At 43.7% G+C, this 22,762-nt stretch overlaps 1 protein-coding gene across 1 annotated transcript in view; it reads right to left on the bottom strand.

Moving 5' to 3' along the window:
- The window catches only part of UST (uronyl 2-sulfotransferase), a 318,507-nt gene that overhangs the window by 102,050 nt on the left and 193,695 nt on the right, over window positions 1-22,762 (bottom strand). The window contains exons 4-5 of the mRNA XM_081529921.1: window positions 10,087-10,166; window positions 134-287 (exon numbers count right to left, since the gene is read on the bottom strand). Coding sequence (XP_081386047.1) covers window positions 134-287; window positions 10,087-10,166 — 234 coding nt within the window. The remainder of the gene's footprint in view (window positions 1-133; window positions 288-10,086; window positions 10,167-22,762) is intronic.

The raw sequence follows: 22,762 nt of genomic DNA, 5'->3' as shown, positions 1-22,762 counted from the left end.
CTGAATGATCTGGAAAATTAATTTTTCACTGGCAAAAACTTGCTTCTTGAAGCGGTGCCCTCATCACAAGGAGCTCATGTATCAGACGGCCCCGGGAGGGGAGGGACCACATTTTTAAGGCGACAGGACTCACCAGGTAGCGCTCCTCCTGTCTCATGCTGGGGGTGCGAATCATGTGATTCTGTTCTCCTCGCCAGTCTCCAAACCGACGGAAAAAATAGTTAGATAAAAACCGGTTGACGGGATCTCTGATGATGTTGATGTAGACAGGCTGGTCTCCTCCAAACCTAAGATGCATACAAACATGGAGCTGGTTACAAACCATCCTTTCTGGAGGAAAATCAAGCCCACGTATACACTGGTTCCCCTCTAGGTAAACACATCATCACCAGAGGACCCTGTCTGCTCAGTCGCTAAGTCGTGTCCAGCTCTTTGCAACCCCGTGAACTGCAGCCCACCAGGCTCCTCTGTCCAAGAATACTGGAGTGGGTTGCCATTTCCTCCTCCAGGGGATCTTCCTGACCCAGGGATCGAACCAGCATCTACTGCACTGGCAGGTGGATTCTTTACCACTGTGCCACCAGGGAAGCCGCTGTACAGGTACTAGTGAACAATCAAACCAGCAGACAGTGTTTCCTGGTGGAAACACTTATTATCCTGTGGGATATTTCAGGAACCTACTGAGAGGCTGTGAAGACTGTTCGGGAGTCAGCACTGCGCAAAATGCAGGAATTGTCACCGTGAAGGTATAGATATGGTCTCGTTTTCTCACGAGGCTGGAGGTCCCCAGGGAGGGGCCACAATGAACTGGGTTTTGTATTGATTACCAGGGTCTGGAACAGACCCACTGACCCTCATGGAATGTTTTGACTGCCTGGTAAATTCTGAACGCCTCACTGGAGGTTATGGTACTTATTCTACATTCTAATTAGAACAGTCTCAGTTTGGGGGCTCTGCAGGAAGTGGAGAATAACAGCGAAGATGTATTAAATGCTCCCTGTTCACCTTGCTGTAAATATTTTGTAACCAACTCACTGAAGCCTCATAACACCTTGTGTGTGCGTGCTAAGTCACTTCAGTTGTGTCCAGCTCTTTGTGACCTTATGGACTGTAGCCCACCAGGCTCTTCCGTCCATGGGGTTCTCCAGGCAAAAATACTGGAGTGGGTTGCTGTGCCCTCCTCCAGGGGATCTTCCTGACCTGACCCAGGGATCACGCTTCTAATGTCTGCTGCATTGGCAGGTTGGCTTTTTACCACTAGCGACACCGGGGAAGCCCCCATAAACCCTCAGTGGAGTAGAAATCATAATTATCCTCATTAATACTGGGGAAACGGAGGCAGGGAGCGCTTAACTTGTGGCTGAGCCAGGATATGAACCCAGGCAGTCTGGCTCCAGAATCTGTGCTCTGAACCATGGAAAGAAGATTCCAGAGCTGAGGCAAGTAACAGTGTAAACAGTAACGTGAACACAACAAAAATCCATATAATTGTCTCAAATGATGGCGAGGGGTTTTAGATAAAAATAAAGCCAATGTCTAGGTGTTGCATTTTAATTCCTTCCACAAAGGGATCAGACAAAGGCACTGAACGCTGGTCTAAGAGCGAGGCCTTCCCCAGGCAAAAGGACCAGGTTGGATAAATTTGTCTGAAGGATTCCTCCCCCTGCTCTTTGAACTGCCTGGAAGCAATGACCCTGAAGAGCCTGGGAGAACCCTTGGAGTTCCGGGCAGAGGTCTCGCTCTGGGGACCTCCTGAGGGGCCCACAGGCTTCGCTCACCCCGTGACCTTCTGATGAGGACACCCAGAGATTCTGTCGGGGGTCAGAAAGAGCTCAGAGAAAACAAACTGTCGTGACCCTGCTCCCTCCTTCCCAGCTGGCGGACTCTTCACCTTTCAAAACACAGCCCAGCATCACCACCACATCCTTCCACAATGAACGCCCATCCTCATCTCAGTCCCTTCCTCCTCTGGCTCCAAGTGCTCTTTCCAGCACTGTATGTCCGGGTCTGCCTCTCCCATCAGCCTTGTGACTCCAGAAGCCGGGAACAGTGTCCTTAGACACAGCATGGTACACAGTAGGTGCTCAATCAATGAAGACATGAAAGCCAGGGTGGATGCATCTCAGTTCGTAAATTTCAGCCACTATTACAGCGCCCTGGTGATGCTAGTGGTAAAAACTCATCTATCAATGCAGGAGACATAAGAGATGCTGCTTCAATCCCCGGGTCAGGAGATCCCTCAGAGGAGGGCATGGCAACCCACTCTGGTATTCTTGCCTAGAGAATCCCATGGACAGAGGAGCCTGGTGGGCTATGGTCCACGGGGTTGCAGAGTCGGACACGACTAAAGAGACTTAGCACATTGCACACACACGCACATGGTAAAGTAGACATAACGCGTCACGGATCCTATTTATTTTGTATATTAATTTACAGAATGCTGGTCTCTGTGTGTGCGTGTGTGTGTTTGCATTTTTAAAGAAAATCTTCAGAGAGAAAAATCCAGAGTCACAGGAAGGAATGACTCTGATGGTGTGATTGCAGGCACCAGGCGTGTGAATGCCATCCTGGACTCTTGAATACATCACCCTGGAAAACACACTGTTCAGGAGCAGGGTTAGCCAGGCCAACACAACTCCTGTCAGCTTCCAGACGTACACAAGGTGACATTCACACAGCTGCATGAACAACTAACTAGTTCCAGAAGTCGGCTGTGCCAACCGCAGATAACCACAAGCACCCTGGATGCATCTGTCTCTTTTTAATTAAACTGGGCTTCACAGCCAGGATAAGCAGCAAGCAGAGTAGTAGGGTTAGGGATTAAAAAGACAAAGCATGTAGATGGTGAATGCAATTCAACCCTCAAACTGCAACGTGCTTTTAAAAACCTCAACTGTACTTCCTTGGTCTTGAAAAGAATGACTATTTGTGTTAATTAGCATAAAAGCTGGGTCCCAGGAATCCATGCAGGGCGGTCCACCAAGGGTCCATAGGGTCACAACGAGTTAGACAGACTGAAGAGACTTAGCATGCATGCACTCCCTCCTACTACAGTAGTTTTAGGACTGCAAACAGCTTTTGAAAGTAAAAAGTATACATATATATATATATTAGTTGTGGTAAAATACACAGGCAAAATTTACCTTTTCCACTACTTGTAAGGGTGCATTTCAGTGGCATTAAGTACATTCACACTGTAGAGCAACCATCCCCAGAACCCATCATCCATGTCCAAAGCTTTCTCATCAGCCCAGACTGAAATTCTGTGCCCATTAAACAATAAATCCTGTCTCCCTGCTTCCTCCTCACCACTGGGAAGTTCCATTCTACTGAAAGTATATCTTCTTTTTCATCTCTGACCTCAAAGTAGAGGTTAGTCCTTGGGGCTTCCCTGGTAGTCCAGTGGTTAAGAATCACCTTCCAATGCAGGGGACGTGGGTTCAATCCCTGCTCAGGGAACTAAGATCCCACATGCCACAGGGTAACTAGGCCTAAGCTCTGCAACTAGAGAAATCGAATGTGCCGAAGACCCAGCACACACAGCCAAAAAAGAGTAGAGATTATTCCTGGGCTGTTAACTTCATCAAAAAATGAAGAGTATCCAAGACTAGTGGCCCAGGCTTTGATCCCTGTTGGTGAGTGAGGAAGGAGACTCTTCGAAGTGAGAGAAAGGCCATCATGGAAAACGTTGGGGTTGTTTGGGGGGCAGGGTGAAGGGCTGCCTGTGGGGGGGGGAGGGAGGTGGTTAGTTAATGACCCTTTGTGGGAACAAGTGGAAGGGTCTCCCTCCATCCTCACAACCTCATTCAGTGGACACTGCAGTCCTTGGCGCCCATGACAGAACCTGCCATCATAAAATGAAAGCAGAGGCTGAGCCACTCAGAGCTCCCTGAGCGTCCTGAGGTAAGAGAGGCGGGAGCTTCCGGCAAGTCGTCAGGGGTTTCCGGCAAGTCGTCGGGGGTGGAGACAAGTGGGTAGGGGTGGGGCACCTGGCGGTCAGCTTCCTGCTGGGAAAGGAAAGCCGACCTGACAGGCAGGAAGCAAGTAGATGACAAGGAGGAAGGCCCTTCGTGGGGGGCAGTGAGGTGGGCTCCTTGATGGGCCGGCCAGGTGTTGTGGGCTCATGGGGCCCACAGAGAGTCCACTCACTGTGGAGGGAAAAGAGAAAAAGGAGACAGTGCCATTTTCAGAAGATGAGCCTGGCCTTGTCTACACAGGATAAACTCACCGAACACTCTCATTCTGAAAACTGAGCTTTCAGGCTATGTTTAAGTGGGTAAACACAGCATTCTGGGCTAACATGGGTTCTGTTTGATGCCCTCTTCAAAGCTGGAGGCCTCTGTCACCATTACAAAAGATTTGCAGGACACAATTAAAATGGATGACTTTGCTAATGAGAATGAAAACAAAGTCAACATTTAGAAATAAAATGTGGAAACCCATTTGAATTATGGAATTAGCAAGATCAGATTTGTTTTGTTAAATGATGCCATCAGGGAGCACAGCTTGTTCACACTGGTAACCAGGACCTCCCTTCAAGGGAAGAACGTGTCCAAAACTCACATGGTGTCCTTGTATGCACCCTGCCTGCTTCTCTAGCGACCGATTGATTTTTAAATGTTTTGCTTTCTCAAGTTAGTGCTGGCATTGGAGCCACTATCAGGGACAAACAAGGAAAGAGAAATGGATGCAAAGAAGGGTGAGGGGGTCACAGGTGAGAAAGGAAGACACAAAAGACAGAGTTAAGAGAAGTGGTAGTTTGAGGTCAGATAATCTCACCATTCACTTGGACTATTTTCATTGCACTGCACTCTGACACAAGCCTTTACAGTGTTTTCCCCGCAAGACCCAAGTTGAGGGTCAAGAGAAACTAGATTGGAAAAAGAATTACTTACCCCACCAAAAAAAAATCTTAGAAAACAAATGAAATGTGGGGGCAGGAGCAGGGAAGATGAATTGTCTGTCACGGTCTTGATGATCTAAGACATACTTGAAGAGATGGTCTTGGGAAGTTGAACTTTTTCAAAAATACTAATTCTTTAGTTGACTTTGACAACTGCGAACAGGCTCATGAAACCAGAGTACACAAATATTAAGTGATGTACTTAAGACATCACAACAAAATAGCATCTATTAGGCCAAAGTAATTTTGATTCAGTTCTCTAGGTAGGCCAGTGAAAAACATTTGTCTGGCCTGAACTTTCAGATGGCTCAAAAACTAAAAGACTGGTGAAAATCTTCAGGAATACAAACTGATTTGAAGTTTCTGCTGACATTGCAGTGTTTATCTCCTCTGGCAGAAAGTCTTCCCTGAGGCAACTACAAAAGTACCAGTTTGGTCTGATAGTATTGTTTTCCACGGTTGAATTGATAAAAATGGATATGGTGAAACTGTTCCATCTAGGTGCCAGGAGGGTCTGTGGTAAAGAATCCGCCTGCCAGTGCAGGAGACGCCAGAGACTCGAGTTCAGTCCCTGAGCTGAGAAGATCTCCGGGGGAAGGAAATGGCAACCCACTCCAGTATTCTTGCCTGGGAAATGCCATGGACAGAGGAGCCTGGTGGGCTACAGTCCAAGGGGTCGCAAAGAGTCAAAGACAACCGAGCATGCACTTTTACCTTTATTTTAGGTCTAAAAAGGGAGGAAAACATGGAACAGGACAAGATGCCTAGATGATGAATAAATGAAATTTATTGATTTGTCAGAAACTCACAGGATAGCATTTTATATCACTTGGAGTATCTAAATTCCAAGATAAGAATACCACATTTACTGGAAAAGAAGAAATAAGGAGAGATTCATTTTGGTACAATGCCAAACACTTCATGACTTCAGAACATAAGTGTACAAAAGAAAGAGTTGGGAACAAGGTTAGACTTTCATTCTTACATTCTGCTCCCCCACAAGTGTTTTGCTGCATGTCAACAATGTAAGGAAGATTAGAAATAAAACATCAAATAAGCATATTAGGTTGCAGCATCAATTCTTCTCTTAACAACCTCTTAAAACAATGTTTCTCTTGAAACAATGCCTGTCAGCAGCAATCAAGGTAGATGTCTTAAGAGCAGCTTAATTGTCTCTATGCCTTATAATTCAAAATATAGAACTCAGTTTTAAAAGCATATGAAAGCCCTCTTAATGAGTCCCAACATAGATGTTTTTCTTTGTTAATTGTATAATTGGGGACTTTCCTTACATGCCCAGGGTTCACCATTTATACCCAAGAAATTTTCCTGAAATAAAACTGTTCCCTTGAAAAAGAAAGGCTGATGCTTTAAATTCCCATGTTTAGTGAATGTAACAGTCCTTCTCTATATGTTTATGGAGTCTTGTAGCTGAGGCCGTGGGTCTTGTGCATGTGGGGCGGGAAGAGAGGATGAGATTGAGCACATAGTCAGCATGAGTTTATGCCAGCTGATCAGACTGGTCTCTGTTTTTTCCTGCTTACAGCTCATCACTGCCATTCCATTTCTGCTGTGCCCATGCTTGAGACTCCCATTTACGGGGTTCCTTTCCACCCTTCTCTTTGTCCAGTTTTAGCTCATGCTGGTCCCCAGGCTGCCAACGCCCCTCCCCTTCGTTTGTCCACAGCTGGCCCATCGGCAGTGGCTCCTGCTCCAGGAGGGAGGGTCCTGCCTCCTACTTCCCCTGGGAACATCCCCAGTGATTCTTTCTCCTGAAGCTCGTCATACTTCACACCACTCCTTCCTTAATGGAAGAAGAACTTGCAGTTCCCTGAAGGCAAGGACAACATTTCTTTTTTACATTTTTAATGTTTATTTAGCTGTTTGGTTGTCCTGGGTCTTAGTTGCAGCATGCGAACTCTTGGGGCTTCCCTGGTGGCTCCACAGTAAAGAATCTGCCTGCCAATGCAGGAGATGCAAGTTCAATCCCTGGGTCAGGAAGATAACTTGGAGAAGGAAATGGCAACCCACTCCAGTATTCTTGCCTGGAGAATTCCATGGACAGAGGAGCCTGGCTAGCTACAATCCATGGGGTCGCAGAGTTGGACATGACCTAGCAACTAAACCACCACTAGGGGAACTCTTAGTTGCAGCATGTGGGATCGTGTTCCCTGACCAGGGATCGAACCTGGGCTCCCTGCATTGGGAGTGTGGAGTCTCAGCCACTGGACTGTCAGGGAAGTCCCAAGGACAACATTTCTTGTTCCCTGTAGAAGCCCCAGTCCTAGTGCAGGGTCTTCAATATGTATGTATTCAATTGAACACAATGGGATGGAGGGAGGAAAAATCAACCAGAGCAGGGCCCTGGCCTGAAAGTGTTACATTAGAGACATGGTGAGGCTGCCTCCAGGTGGCGCAGTGTTAAAGAATCCACTTGCCAATGCAGGAAGACACAAGAGACGTGGGTTCAATCCCTGGGTCAGGAAGATCCCCTGGAGCAGGAAATGGCAGCCTACCCCAGTATTCTTGCCTAGAGACTCCCATGGACAGAGGAGTCTGGTGGGCTACAGGCCACGGCGTCACAAAGAGTCAGACGCAACTGAGCGACTGAGCACGAGGCTGCATCTGGACAGGAGCCAAACTGGGGCTTAGATCGAGGGCTCTACAGAAATGCCTTTTAAAAGTCACTTTGAATACACATGGTATCCTTCTCTCCAAGAACTTGAAGGGCTTTCCGTCATGGGTTTTGAGCATCCCTACAAACCAGGGGTGGGCGGGAACTGTCCCGACTCTGTAGATGGGAACATGGAGATTCCCCCTTCCCACCAGAGACTAAGGTCAGCGGGAAGGTCTGACACCCAGAGATCCTGACAGCCAGGCCGTGACTTTCCCTGGGATGTGGTGTCCTCTAAAAGGTGTTTATCATTTTTCTCTTTTCTTTCAGAACTCAATCAATCAAGAATAAACTCTTGGGCTTGTATTTCACAGTGGAGGCCAAGATAAAATATGGTCAACCATACTGTGCCCAGCTCTGCTGATCCAATCAAGGTATTGGTGTTGGTGTATTAATTAGAGTGCTGTAATATCCTGAGTTAACTATGAAAATTTGTTGCATTGCAATTTGTTTTGGTTGTAAAAATTTGCCCTAGAAGCAAGAAGAGTAAATGAATGAGGTTTGACAAACCTATGGTTAATGGGGTATGAGGGGGATAAACTGAGTGATTAGGATTGACATATGCACACTACTATATATAAAATAGATAACTAATAAGGACCTAGGACCAAATTAATAAGGACTTAGAGCACAGGAAATTCTACTCAGTACTCTGTCATGGCCTACATGGGAAAAGAATCTAAAAAGAGTGGGTATACTATAAACTGATTCACTTTGTTGTCCAGCAGAAATTAACACAGCACTGTAAATCAACTATAGTCCAATAAAAATTTTAAAAAGAGGAAGAAAGAATAATGAATGAGGTTTGAGTCAGGGGTGACGCAGAGGAAAGGAAGGAAGGAAGTGCATGAGGGAATCAAGGGGTCAGAGGGGCCGCGCTCTGCCGTCTACAAGTCGTAAAACACACGGCCCAAAATAGCTACCCAGTCCTCCTTATCTAATTATGTCTAATTATATGTTCTTGGCCCCAGGGAAGTGGGAGACAGGCACATACCCCGGACAGTGCAGTGACAGGCCACTTTAGAAATGTGGCTGGAGACACAGCTCTTGTGGACGCGGTCCACGCCCCCCCCGCCCCCCCATTCCGGCCACTGAGGACAATCCAGGAAAATCCGCAGGTGTCCTCCTCACCTGTTCACCAGCCCAGAGAACTCTGGGTATCAGAGAGGCTGGGGAACTTCAGGGGAGACTCGCTTTCAAAGATAAGGCAGCAATTCCTCTCTGCTGCTTAGTAACTTGCTTTGCTGAATCTCAGTCTCTTTACACTTCATTTGCACAAGGCCCGCTGCACAGCAGGAAAGTGCTTTGAAGGCTAAACTCGTCTCCCAGCCCTGCAGACTGTTAGGCTTCCTGGGGCAGGGCAGCCAAAGTGCTGCCCACTGCAAACTCAGGCCTCCCTGGTTGCCTGACCCTCAGGGCCACGAGGTCAACACAAATAGCAGGATTCTCCTGTAAGCCTGTGAGGTCCTGTTATCCCCATGGGAAAAGCAGTGAGGAAAGGGCTGGTCAGATGGCTGATGGGGGAGGCCCAGGGTCCGGGGCTAGTCAGCAGATTGGCCCCTGGACGTAGTGCTCTGTCAACCCCAACTGTGACCTCAGACTGGCCCACCTTAGAGGAGGAATCTGAGAGCTACAGTAAAGTACAGTGACAAGACAACCTGCGCTAAGGAATCCCTGGGGAAGAGAATGCCCAGAACGTGCAGTTAGCAATTTAACAGAGGATCTAAACACATAAGTTTGAGGTTTGCATTATTATCAAAAAGTCCTTGCAGGTGAAGGGAAAAAAAGCACAGATTTCTAAGATACCCACCAACATCAAATGTGCAAGGTTTAGAGAAATGAAATGGAGTGTTAAAAAGCTAGAGAAAGAGGCTGGTCCTAGCTTCCGTGATGGCTCAGCAGGTAAAGAATCTGCCTTCAATGCAGGAGACACAGGAGACGCAGGCTCAATCCTGGAGTCAGGAAGATCCCTTGGAGGAGGAAATGGCAACCTAGTATGCTTGCCTGAAAAATCCCACGGACAGAGGAGCCTGGCAGGCTACAGTCCATGGGGTTGCAAAGAGTCAGACACGACTTAGCGACTAAACATACACACAGCACACACAAAATACACATAATTCCACCACTAAGTTATTCCCAGAGTCTTGTGTGGGTGCAATTGTATAAAAATGTGCAATGAAATATATCTGCTAAAATATCCATCTTTTGTCTATTTTGTTCCAATACAAAACTTTTATTTTTAGAGAACTATAAGGTCAAGTGACTTCTCATTAAAAATAATTTCAAGTTTTCACAAGACTTAAGAGTAGTATTTTTAGAAAGAAATGAAGCTTTTGACCAAATATTTCAAATTTTGATTCCTCTACTGCTAAAATAAATGGATTAAAAATGTCTTTTGAAGGGCAATTACACTACCTTGGAAAGGAAGGTAGATTTTAAAGTAATTGTTAGAAGGGAGACTAAGTACCCAAAAGAAATGAAAGAACCATTAAACTGGAAAATATCTTACCTTGAGAAGTTGAGGAAATGAACATGTCGGGTGAATAAATAGGGCTGTTCGGCAGTACTTATATTTTTAATCAGTTCCATCTATTAAAAAAAAGTACAAAATTAGCATACATAGGATTTAATTTACCAAGCTATATTAAGCTAAAGGTTATCTCCCCAACTCTTTTCTTCCTCACTTACTACTTCTTGAACCAGGGCTAAACAGCTATGTTTTGTGCAACATTTATGAACTTTACATAAGGCTCCTTACTAAATAAAATAAAGAAGCTCTCACAATGTTTAATCCTGAATTTAATTTAGTTAATTGCCATCATGAAAACAAAGTGACAGTTTAAGTAATTTTAACTGGAGACGTCAGTGTGTTGCTGTCCTGAAATGCAAGTAAGAAAATGCCTTTAATCCTCTTCTTTAAAGTCAAATCAAGACAAAGGTTAATGATTAGTTTACATTTCTATAATGATCTTACTGAGAAATACAGAAGCATTTGAAACTAGTTCTGCAGAATTGAAAAGTAGAAATAAAATGAGGTACTATCTCATTATTTTTCCCTTTGATTATAAAATTTACAAAGCAAGTATTTCAGAGGGAACACATAACACCCCCCCACTTCCCAAAAAATGTTCTTGGGTTTTGGTGGGTGGTCATCTGAATTATTTATTTGCAGTTATCAGCAAGGCAAAAAGTAGTTTTAATTTGTATAAACTAACATTTACAGTCTTCTGGAACATGTCATGATACAGAAAACGTTAAGTAAAATCTGTTAGAAATTCCAAGCATTCTTATGACTCCCTGACTTCCTGAATTCCACTTTCCTTAGATTTTCTTATTTGCCCCATCAAAGCTGACACTCTGGAATTTTTAAGAAGCACATTGAAAATTGCTACTTTGGACAGACATCAGAAGGGCAGCACTTCATATTTTATGAAATAGCTCAAGTTGAAAACTGGAAACAAAAACAGTCATTCATGTGTTAACTATAGTAGCAACAACAATAAAATTGGAGTCTGGAACTCTAGGTTTGTCTCAAGCGTGACGGAAACCTGGTCGGCCCTGCTCCCTCATGTCTAGCTCAGAGCTGACACACACGGAAATGCTCCATAAATATTTGTTAAATGAATTAATTCCAACGAGTCCATGACTTACAGATGGTTACACTAGGACCTCGTGGCCTAAACCCTTTCGTTAGATATTCGTGCTCACAACGACTGTTTGAAGAAATGAAATTGAATTTTAAAAGCAGATGACTTGCAGTTCATAACCCAGGGCTTCTGTTCGTCAATGGCAGGCATGGGTGAATAATGGTCTGCCTGTCCCCAAGGTTATGCAAGGAAATTGAATCCTGCCTCTTTATCTTCTGTTTATCCTTTACAAGCCCCCCTGCATGCCCCAGCGCTTGTTTTTGGTTGATAAAACTTCCAGCTTCCTTCACATTATGAATTTTGATTTTTGATAGATCTACCAGCAGAATTGCTGATTTGGGAGCAAAGCCGAAGGTAACTGATCACTGAGGTTGTCTGCTTAGAAGCATAACTGTGTGTATGTTTAAAATAGTGACCATTCAATCTTAGTGACCTTAATCTTTAGATTATTTTTCTTCAGTTATTTCTCTGTACACATAAGAGTAATATGAGAAACCCCCCTAGGATTACACAAGACTGGAAAAATGGGTCAGAAGAAAACCTGTTTCCTTCACATATTCAACATTATATTACATTCTCTAAACACATGTCAATGTGTTAAATTTAAGGGAAGAACAATGGTGGTTAGATTTTGAGAACAGTGTCATAATAGTCATAAAGCTGTCTATTTCACAAGGAAAAATGGATTAGTGATGACAATGCATAGCTCTTTCTAGACATCTCTTTAAATAGAGAATAAAAGTTACTAATGCTTGCCTTTATCGCATTAGTACAGGGTAGTCAGACTGTACATCTCAGCTCTCATGAACTTTTGTCCTGCACACAAAATAGGAAAACCCACATGAAGTACCACAATCTTCGGTCCATGGCATCGTGTTCACAGTTTGTGTCATTTGACCGTCTTCACAAACGCTGTGCGTACTGTCGCTTCAGTTGTGTCTGACTCTTTGCGACCCTATGGACTGTAGCTCGCTAGGCTCCTCTGTCCACGGGATTCTCCAGGCAAAAATACTGTGGTGGGTTGCCATACCCTCCTCCAGGAGATCCTCCCAACTCAGGGATCAAACCCCGCGTCTCTTAGATCTCCTGCATTGACCAGCGGGTTCTTTACCACTAGCCCCACCTGGGAAGCCCTCATAAATGCTAACCTTCCCCATTTCGAGTGACAAGGAACCATCTCCTGAGCCCCTGCCGGCCATCACCTGAGTTTCCCCTTGGTTTTCCCACTGCTGCCAGCAGCCTACCTTTCTCTCACCTGAGTCTTATCTGTGTGAGTGGCAAAGACACTACTTAAAATTATCATAGAAACTAACTCTCCTTTGCCTTGGCTCGTGCAGGACTACTGCTAGCCTTTATTTTGATTCCACTGAATTCATTCATTCATTCAGCATTTATTGGGTGCTTACCAAGCCCTGGAGATCAAAACCTGAATAAAATCAATGGGAAGATACAGAAAGACAAGACAGTGGAATGTGTCCTAATGGTATCCCTAAATCTACGCTGGCCAAAACCACACTCTTGATCCTTGTCCATCTTTACTCCTTTCCAGTTAATGGTTCTCTCCATACCCTCACATTTGATTTGGGTCTTTCCTGGACTCCCATATTCAATCCCTTGCTGAGTCAAGTTAATTTTATCTTTACTGTCTCCCTCAATTGACTCTCAGGATCCCACATCCTATAGTCAGCCAAACTATACTCCTCCATATTCCTTCCATACACCATCCAAGACTGACCATGTCCAAACTCAGGCTCAAGATTCTTCTTCTAGAATGTTCTTTCTCTTCTCTCTGCATGTCCACATTCTAATCACTCTTTACAACTAGCTAAAATGCTTGCCTCCTCCAGGTGCCCTCCTGAAGTTCTCCTTTCATTCAACAATCATTGATTTTCAACTATGTCAGGCTATGTGCCACTCTGGATTGTGGCTTTAAAGATAAAAGATTTGGTTCATCCTCTCAGGAAGCTCAGAGACTTGTGGAAGAAGTGAATGAGCAGGCAGGTATCATCATGTGATAAAGATCATGGGGTAGAAAGCATGGAGGTGAGATGCCTGTCCCAACCTGCAGATAGAGAGGTAATGCTTCTGTAAGGAGGTGTTTCTCAGTGGTTTCCAAGGATACACAGGAATCAACAAGAGAAGAAAGGGACTCACAGCATGGCAGAAAGAGTGAACAGCAGATGCAAAGGACAAAACACAAAAATGACTTGGCTATTAAAACTGCCAGGCCGTCAGGCACGGAATCAGCAAGGCAGTAGACAAGACTAGAGAGGAAGGTAGGAAGTGGGTAACTGAGGGTCTTGTAGGTCTTATGAAGGATTTTGACATTATCCTCTGGCCAATCCATAGCCAGAAAGGATTTTTTTTTTCCTTCTCTCAGATCTAAGATCAGATGGAGAATGTGAAGAAGAGTGTCTGACTCCTTTGTGACCCTATGGACTGTAGTCCGCCAGGCTCCTCTGTCCATGTGCTTTCCCAGGCAAGAATACTGGAGTGGGTTGCCATTCCTTCCCCAGAGAATCTTCCTGACCCAGGGATTGAACTCGTGTCTTCTGCATTGGCAAGCAGATTCTTACCACTGGGACTCCAGGGAAGCCCAGGACATGTGTTTAATAAGAACACAAATTCTAGGGCCTCACTCCACACCTATGGAATTAGAAGAAACTCTGGAGGTGGGGTCCATCAATCTGCATTTTAACAAGCATGCCAGGAGACTCTAAGGCTCAACAGTTTCAGAACCAAAGAACAAAGTTCATGGATGTGAAAACAGATGGAGAGATTTGGGTACATTAAGGAGCGAGAATGTGCTGAGACTTGTAGCAGCTGGCAGCACAAGGGAAGGAGACGGCATGGTCAACGGAGCTTCCTTCTTAGCGCTGGCTGGGGTCTGAACATGTGGTGGTACCCATTCATGGAGATGGGAAACTGCAGGAGGAAGCAATCTGCCTCCAGAAGGGAGGGGAAATGGGTTTGGTTTTGAACATCATTGGCTAGAGATGACATTGCCTTTTTTAACTTTCTGCAGCACTCCGAGAATTTCCCAGGACATGCTCCGCTTACGTTACATTATAGCTGAGTTTGTGTCCTGGCTTTGAACCAGATTGAAAGCTCCTTGAGGGTGGTGGTCAGGTTTTATTTATCTCCCAGAAAGCCAAGCCCTGGTGCCTACATAGAACACATACCTGTAACTGTTTATGCAACAAAGTACACTCTTTGGGGGCTTCCTGAGTGGCATTAGTGGTAAAGAACCCACTTGCCAATGCAGGAGACGTGAGTTCGATCTCTGGGTGGGGAAGATCCCTCGGAGGAGGGCATGGCACCTCACTCCAATATTCCTGTCTAGAGAATCCCATGGACAGAGGAGCGTGATGGGCTACAGTCCACAGGGTTGCAAAGAGTCGGACACGACAGAAGTGACTTCGTATGCATGCACAGACCCCCTTCAGAAAAACATTTTTGAAGTTAAGAAATATACAGTTCACTGAAGACAGAATTAACACTGAGGTTGTGAATTTAGCCTTCCTGGGACATATTTGTGCATTCATTACTGTGGTGTCACGTGGAGCTAACAGTTTTACTATTTCACCATCTAGGATGTAACAACACAGAACAAACTATCATTTTATGAGTGTTTTCCAGGCTATCACTGAATCAAGATGCTCTTTATGTACATACCATCATTTCATCTTCAAATGACTCCATGAGTTAAATATCATCCAAGGTTTACGGGTTAAGAAACTGAGGCACAGAAAAGCTGCATAGATTGCTTATGATCTCACCACTACAATAAGGTGGAGCCAGGATTTAAACCCAAGTCTGCTTGACACCAAAAATCCTGCTGCTTATCACTAAACTGCAATCTCCTCACCATTCCCACTGCTTTTTGATCTGTATATAACCTGTTAAAATTGGAGGAAGGGGTCGGTTAGCAAAATAACTCTGGAGACTAAAGAGAGTTTATGAAGATATGAATTTTCTATCTTTTATGTGATGGGCTGAAAAATTAAAAGAAAGGTCTAACAGATGGAAAAGCATTAAGAGTAATAAAAATAAAAGCATCAAAATATCAGAGAGAATATTTTTTAAAGTTCTCGGTGGGAAAATAGTATAACAAGCCAGGAATGAATTTAAAATACTACAAAAAAAAAAAAAAAAAAGAATGAAAAATAACTCTGTAATGGAATGAATCTAAAAGAAGAAGTTGAATCACAGCACATCTGAGAATGAGATGGAACTGAAGTTTAAAAAAGAAGAGGCAAGAATCAAACAGAATTTATAATGCAGAGGATGTGCCAGGCAGTAGCTTTTAATCTTTTGCTTTCAACCTAACTGGCTGAGATGACAGAGCAGAAAACCTTTACCTGCAGTTCTATAAACACAGCTAGTTAGTAAAAGACTTCCTTGGGAGATGCTTGTTAGCAGTAACTGACAGAGCATTGACCCTACTCTGATCTGAGTTCTTGTGTCACTCGTAAATAACTAGATGCCCCATAATTTTGCACAACATCTTAAATGAAAGGAAAGACATGCTTTTACACATCAAAGCCAAATAAGGGGTAACTCAGAGGAGAACTCCTTGGTCCTTTAACCTCAGAGGCCAGGAGGATGGCTGTGGGCTCTGGTTACCTTTCCCTCTTCCTCCTGCATGAAGAAAGCCCCTCTTGAATGAGGTAGGATGGCCCTCCCACCTTCAGCTCCCGGCTAAGGAGTCAATAAAACACATGCCTGCAATGAAGAAGACGACCACCAGGGGGAGCAATGATGTGAACAAGGCAAGGAAGCTGCATCTGAACAGAGAAAAGCGATCTCGTAGCTACAACTAGAACCAGAGGAGAAAACATTTTAATTTTTCAGAGCTTGTGGCTTCTTCCTTTCCTCCTCTTTTCTCTGCACTGAGTTTTCACTAGCAGACTCAGATTTTTGTCTATAGGACTCCAAGATAAGACCTTGTTTGCAGAACTGGGTGAACTTAGCCCTGTGGCATGGAGATGGACTCAGCTCATCTTTTTGGTTTGACTCCAAAGTCCGGTTGGAGCAGCTCTGATGCCTGTGAACACATCCCTCCTATTCTAAGGTCAGGGAACTCTGAGGGTCATTCTAAGGAGACTTTTCCAAAACATCTCAAGCAACAGTTAGGCTTCCGGGATGAATGTGCAGGCTTCTGACACGATGTCTTCAGAGGTTTGAGTGATTCTCAGGTGAAAGAGGAATTTTTCTTGTTTAGTGGAGGATTCCCTTTAATTAAAGGAAAATTTTCTAATAATTAGAGCCTTTCACGCAATGATTCTTCACTAGAATTGTGCCTGAGCATCTCCTGGGGAATTTCCTGCTCCCCTACAAGATACAAATACCTGGGCGCCACTATTAAGAGTATAACTCAGTATTTCATAGTAGGACCTAGAAACATGTGTGTGAAAAGCTCCTGAGAATATTCTGATGCCCATGATGGTTAAGAACCATTTTTTACTGACCTCCCACTGCCCATGAATAATGTTCTATCTCCTTAGCCTAACATTCAAGGTTCTTTGGGATTTGACCCCAGTTCATTTTCAATTCTTATTCTCCCACGTCTTCTTGAGCATTTGGTTTTTTTCCTTTTTAAGGGGGTGATAATACTTTCCTAATAATGTTGCTTAAAGGATTAAAATAAGAGGCACAAACATCTAGCATATTGTCTGATGCTCAATATACAGCAATAATAGGAGGTCCTCAATGAATATTCATCACAACAAACAAACAGTGGTGGGAGTGGCCTCAAAAATGAATGAGTCAACTTTGCCTTTTAACAGAGGCCAGTTGACTCTGCTTTAGGGAAGCCTGGGAGGAATCCCAGTGACCCCAAGACAGTTTCCAAGTCTAATGTGGTTTTTTTAGGTGAGTTTTCTCTTCTAGAGTTGCAATGCTTTGTAGTCACAGTCAGACATGGACTGTGCAGTGAGTGAGAGCAGTGGGGAAGGGAAGTTAAAGCCCCATAAAGAAATTCTGTTTCTGACGAAGAGGGTACAGCACTCTAGAACACACTAACATAGGGGCTGTATCCACTGTTCTTTGAATCCTTTTCAAGATTTTAGTCATTTGAATGGCTGGTGAATAGAGTCACTGCAGATGTGGAGTTTATAGTGAAAGAGTAGCCTTTACTGGTATGACTGATGGAAGTGTGTAGGCTGGTCCACCAGCTCTGAACTGTGACTCAGAGTTCTGTGGGATGCAACTGAGAGCCACAAACACTCATAAAGAGTCCCCTGGCCAACTCAGACTGGGACACTCTAGGTGAAAGCCGATTTAACAGGCATTTTTGTTTTGTTTGTAGTTAAAAGAATTCTCAGAGTCTTTAAAATGTGAATACTGTTGTGACTTTCCTAGAGGGGGAAAAGGAGACAGCATTTCCCACATTTTTAAAGTCAAGATATTTTCATTTTTTTTCTCAAAGTCTTAGGAGACTCAATTTCTCAGGAACACATTTAGGGAAATGCTGATATGATGGTTTTGACAAGGATCCTTAACCCTGGTGGCTCAGTATTAAAGAATCCACCTGCCAATGCAGGAGACACAAGTTCAATCCCTGGATCGGGAAGACCCCCTGGAGGAGGAAATGGCAACCCACTCCAGTATTCTTGCCTGAAAAACCCCATAGACTGAAGAGCCTGGGGAGCTACAATCCATGCATGGGGTCACAAAACAGTCAGATATGACTTAGCAACTAAACAACAGCAACTCTGAAACTCCTTTGGCGCTTGATCAAAAAAAATAAAAAATAAGAACTTTTCTGGACTCTACCCCAGAATCTCCAGGAGAAGGGCCACAGCAACTGCATAATCAAAAGGCTGTGCTGGGGATTCCCTGGTGACTCAGTGGTAAAGAATCTGCCTGCCCATGCAGGAGACACGGGTTCGATCCCTGACCCAGGAAGATCCCACAAGCCGCGGAGCAACTAAATCCATGCACCACAGCTACTGAGCCTGTGCTCTGGAGCCTAGGAGCTGCAACAAGAGAAGCCGCCGCAAAGAGAAACTCACACACCACAACTGGAGAGTAGCCCTTGCTTGCCAAAACTAAAGAAAAGTCCACAGCAAGGAAGACCCAGCAAGCCAAAAATATATAAAAAAATAAACTTTTTTTTGTTTGTTTTAAAAGATCCTGCTATGCAGCCAAAGCAGATAGCCATTGTGTTAGGAGATGGGCTCCTGAATTCGGGAGGCCCCAAGTTCAAGCCCAAATTCCATGGACAGTTTATTACATTTGGAAAGTGACTTCATCTGGTTGTCTTAGTTTTCTCATCCATAAAATAGGAAATCGTACCCACTCACTGGTCTAGTTTTAGGTCCAAACGAGTTAAATGAAATAATAAAGTAAAACAATTAGCACAGAGCAGGTGCTATTTCAGTTTGGAATCCCCCATAGCTTCAGTATGGACTTCCCTGGTGGCTCAGCGGTAAAGAATCCACCTGTAAAGCAGGAGCCTTGGGAGACGCAGGTTCATTCCCTGGGTCAGGAAGATCCCCTGGAGGAGGAAATGGTAACCCACTCCAGTGTTCTTACCTGGAGAATCCCATGGACAGAGGAGACTGGGGGGCTACAGTCCATGGGGTGGCAAAGAGTCAGACATGACTAAAGTGATTGAACACACACACAGCTTCAGTATAAATAAAAATAGGAAATGTATTTGCTTTCTCCATCTTTTAGGTTCATATGCTGACAGTTTTTGCCCTTCTCCAACAGGAATGAAATCATTTTGAATTCTTATGTCTGTGATATGCCTCTAACATATTGGCTTTTATTATCCTCAGAGCAGCTTTCTGAAAGATAGGGTCAGACCGTTAACAAAGATGGGTATGAATTATTTGGAAATCACACCTCCTGCCTTCTGGAAAATAGTTCTTTATCTTTTAGGTTGTACATGATCTCTGTTTTCCAAGAAAGTATATAAACTAGCCCAAGCAATTGAAATCTGGTTTTAGAGCATAAATCAAATGATGTCATCCTGAGTTCCCATTATATGCCCTGCAAAAGGTCCAACATTTGGCCAGCACCAGCTGTCCATGTTCTTCTGTGGAGGCAGAGTTTTCTAAAATATTAACTTCAAAGGCATTTCTATTTCTTATAAGGGCAGATGTAATGGGATTTTTATTGATGTTGTAACATTTGCTGTCTTCATGTTCTCTTTCCTTTTTAATAATCCCTTCAGTGCCTTATTCCGTGAAATAGATTTTTAAAAATCTAGTACTCAGTGGGTTTGTGTGTGTACATGTGTGTGCATGTGTGTGTGTGTGTGAGATGACAGCTACCCTCCGGGGGGAAATGTATGTGTGAATTTGACTCTAGCCCAGAGAGATGCCATTGTGTATGGATACAAAGATACAGATGATTCCAGTCTCCAGTCTCATAAGCGGTTCTTTTCCAAAGTTCATTTGTAAGTCAGTAGTTTGGAACTTGGAACACATTTTCTCATAAAAGAAATGTTCGACATGGTGGAGAGAGTCCCGGGCCAGCCCACAAGAGTCCATTTAACTCGAACTGCACCAAAGCAGACTTGTCGTTAACTCCAGAGAACAATGTTGCCATGGGAACTACATTTTCAGAGTTCTACTCTTTCATGTTAAGAACCACTGGCTATAAAATTTTAACTCATCTCCTAAATCACATACCCCCCTTTCCTTTAATAAATTACCAAGAAAAGGGAGCTATTCACACTGCAGTTTATTTCTTGAATATATTAGGTTAAAATAAAATCTTTTTTCTCTGCTTGTTTCATGCACTTTGAATCTTTAGAAAAAGGATGCATGTAACAAAGAAAAAGAGTTTCTTTAAACATTCTTGAGACTTGGTTTCAAGTCTTCTTTGAACTATTTCAAACTTGGTTTCTTGTCCTGGCGTTTCCTGGCTCTCCTTGTATGTCACAGCCCAGTCAGCTAGCTACAGAGAGGCAACTGTCACTATCCTTATGCTTGTTTTTACATCAAAATTGTTTGCTTTTTCTCTCGTATCTATACCTTTCCCTTATGTTTTTTAAAACTTGCCTTATAATTTAATAGGAATCTGCAATAACTAAATAATGAACTATATTCTAGGTCACACTGACCACAGGAATCAGAAATGTTTCAACTAATTATACACAGATCATGGCAGAAGTTGTATAAATATATCACAGAATCACAGGGCTAGAAAGAACCTTAAAAGATTGTCTAGTCTATTCCCTGGCTTCCAGACAAGCCAATCATTCCAAACAGATGAGAACTAACCTCTGTTTTAGAGGAAAGGATGACTTTGGCTTTAACCCTTTCTAAAAGACTTAACAATTTGTGTACCATTAGTAAATTATTCTTCGTTTTTAATCTAAGTCCTTCCTCTTACAGTTCACCATAGGAAACAAAGTAGGTTGATTTGTTTAAAATTCCAGAGTGTATTCAAATATCATATTTTGTGCTTGTTTTTCTAGGGCCTTCCTGAACATCTTAGGGTCTAATATTCTCATTACTTTGCTCCCTCTGGGTTTTCATACTTTCCTGCAGTGGGAACTTAAGTCCAGATACTATACTTTGTTAGGCTTTAAGAACTGAGCATAATTTCCATATATAGGAACATTTAAGTCTAATCTGATAGCTGACTGAAAGACTCAAAAGAAAACCAAATTTTATATTTATAATAACATTGCAATAGCATAGGCTATTTATTATCGTTGCTCTCTTTCATGGAGTAAAAAAGGGCATAACCAGCCCTAATTATATTTGTTCTTCAGTCAGATAAGGAAATCAGAGAACCTACACCATGAAAATTACTGATAAAATGTAATATCTTAAAATGTCACCAAATATAATTTTTCTATTGAGCACCTACTACAGAACTTGTAAGTGAAAAAGTGAAAGTGAAAGTTACTGAGTCATGTCTGACTCTTTGTGACCCCATGGACTGTATAGCACATGGGATTCTCCAGGCCAGGATACTGGAGTGAATAGCTGTTCCCTTCTCCAGGGGATCTTCCCAACCCAGGGATCGAACCCAGGTCGCCCACATTGCAGGCAGATTCTTTACCAGCTGAGTCATAAGGGAAGCCCAAGAATACTAGAGTGGGTAGCCTATCCCTTCTCTAGCAGATCTTCCTGACCCAGGAATAAAACTGGGGTCTCCTGCATTGCAGGCGGATTCTTTACCAACTGAGCTATCTAATCTCAAAATTTTTTTTTGCTTATTGCTTATGACTATTTAGATTTGTTGTTACTCAGAGACCCTTTAATGGAAGTTTTCAAAGAAATGGGCATTTTGATCTCTATACTGTGGAAGACAGTAAACATACAGACATTATAGCAAGTACTGCTGGCAGCGTTACACTCTCAAAACAGTCCTGCCATTCCCTGTGATAAGCGAGACAGGAAGGATATTGCATATTCCCTGTGTGTGTGAGGTTTTGAATGCCTGAAAGGTGAAGATCGTGTAAGAAAGAAGTAGACATGGTATTAGAGTCTCACCATAGTAAACCATGCACCTTGTTTATTCCCCAAATTTTACCGAGTGGTGTGATGGTTAAATTTCACGTGTCAATTTGACCGGCCAAGGGATGCCCAGATGAAGCAATATTTCCTGGTGTGTCTGTGAGGGTGTTTCTTGATGAGATGAGCATTTGAATCAGTGGACTCGGTAGATTTCCCTCCCCAGTGTGGGTGGGCCTCATCCAATCCCTTGAAGGCCTGAGTAGATCAAAATGTGGAAGAAGGAGGAAGTGATTTTTTTCCCTGCTTCACTGACTAAGCTGAGACATCTCATATTATATTCTCCTGCCCTTACACCGTGGGATTTACATCATGGGCTCACCTGCTTCTCAGGCCTTCACACTCAGGCTTGAGCTCAGTTTTACCAATGGCTTTGCTGGGCCTTCAACTTGCAGATGGAAGGGCGTGGGACTTCTCAGCCTCCATCATTGTATATGCCAATTCCTCATAGTACATCTCCTTTCCTGTCTGTCTGTCTATCTATCCATCTATATCTATCCATCTTCTGATAGATATATCTCCATGCTATGGTACTGTTCTCTGAAGAGCCCCGACTTATGCTGCTGCTGCTGCTGTTTAGTCACTCAGTCGTGTCCGACTCTGTGGGACCCAGTGGACTGCAGCCCACCAGGCACCTCTGTCCAGGGGGATTCTCCAGGCAAGAATACTGGAATGGGCTGCCATGCCCTCCTCCAGAGGATCTTCTCAATCCAGGGATTGAACCCAGGTCTCCTGCATTGCAGGCAGATTCTTTACCACTGAGCCACCAGGAAAGCCTGCCCTGACTTATACTGGTGGCTATTCACCCATTCTAAATGCCTAAGAGGAGCAAAGCAACTTTTTGAGACCAAGCTAACAAACTTGACCCTGTGAAGTGATTATGAGAGCACTAGGCCTAACTTGTCCACACTGGCAAAGCATCTCAATGGAGACTATCAACCCTATTTTGGTGTCAGCTTACAAAGTGGAATCTGTCTTCCCAGCTTCCTGGCAGAACCTAGCACTATTGCATGTCAGCCGTCTTAGGGGAGATTTATTCCCAGGAGGTGGGGTA

This window comes from Giraffa tippelskirchi, chromosome 9 (genome assembly GCF_054371585.1).
Source record: "Giraffa tippelskirchi isolate mGirTip1 chromosome 9, T2T-mGirTip1v1.2.pri, whole genome shotgun sequence".
Lineage (NCBI taxonomy): Eukaryota > Metazoa > Chordata > Mammalia > Artiodactyla > Giraffidae > Giraffa > Giraffa tippelskirchi.
Note: the sequence above shows the minus strand (reverse complement) of the source record. Positions and strands in the feature narration are given on the sequence as shown.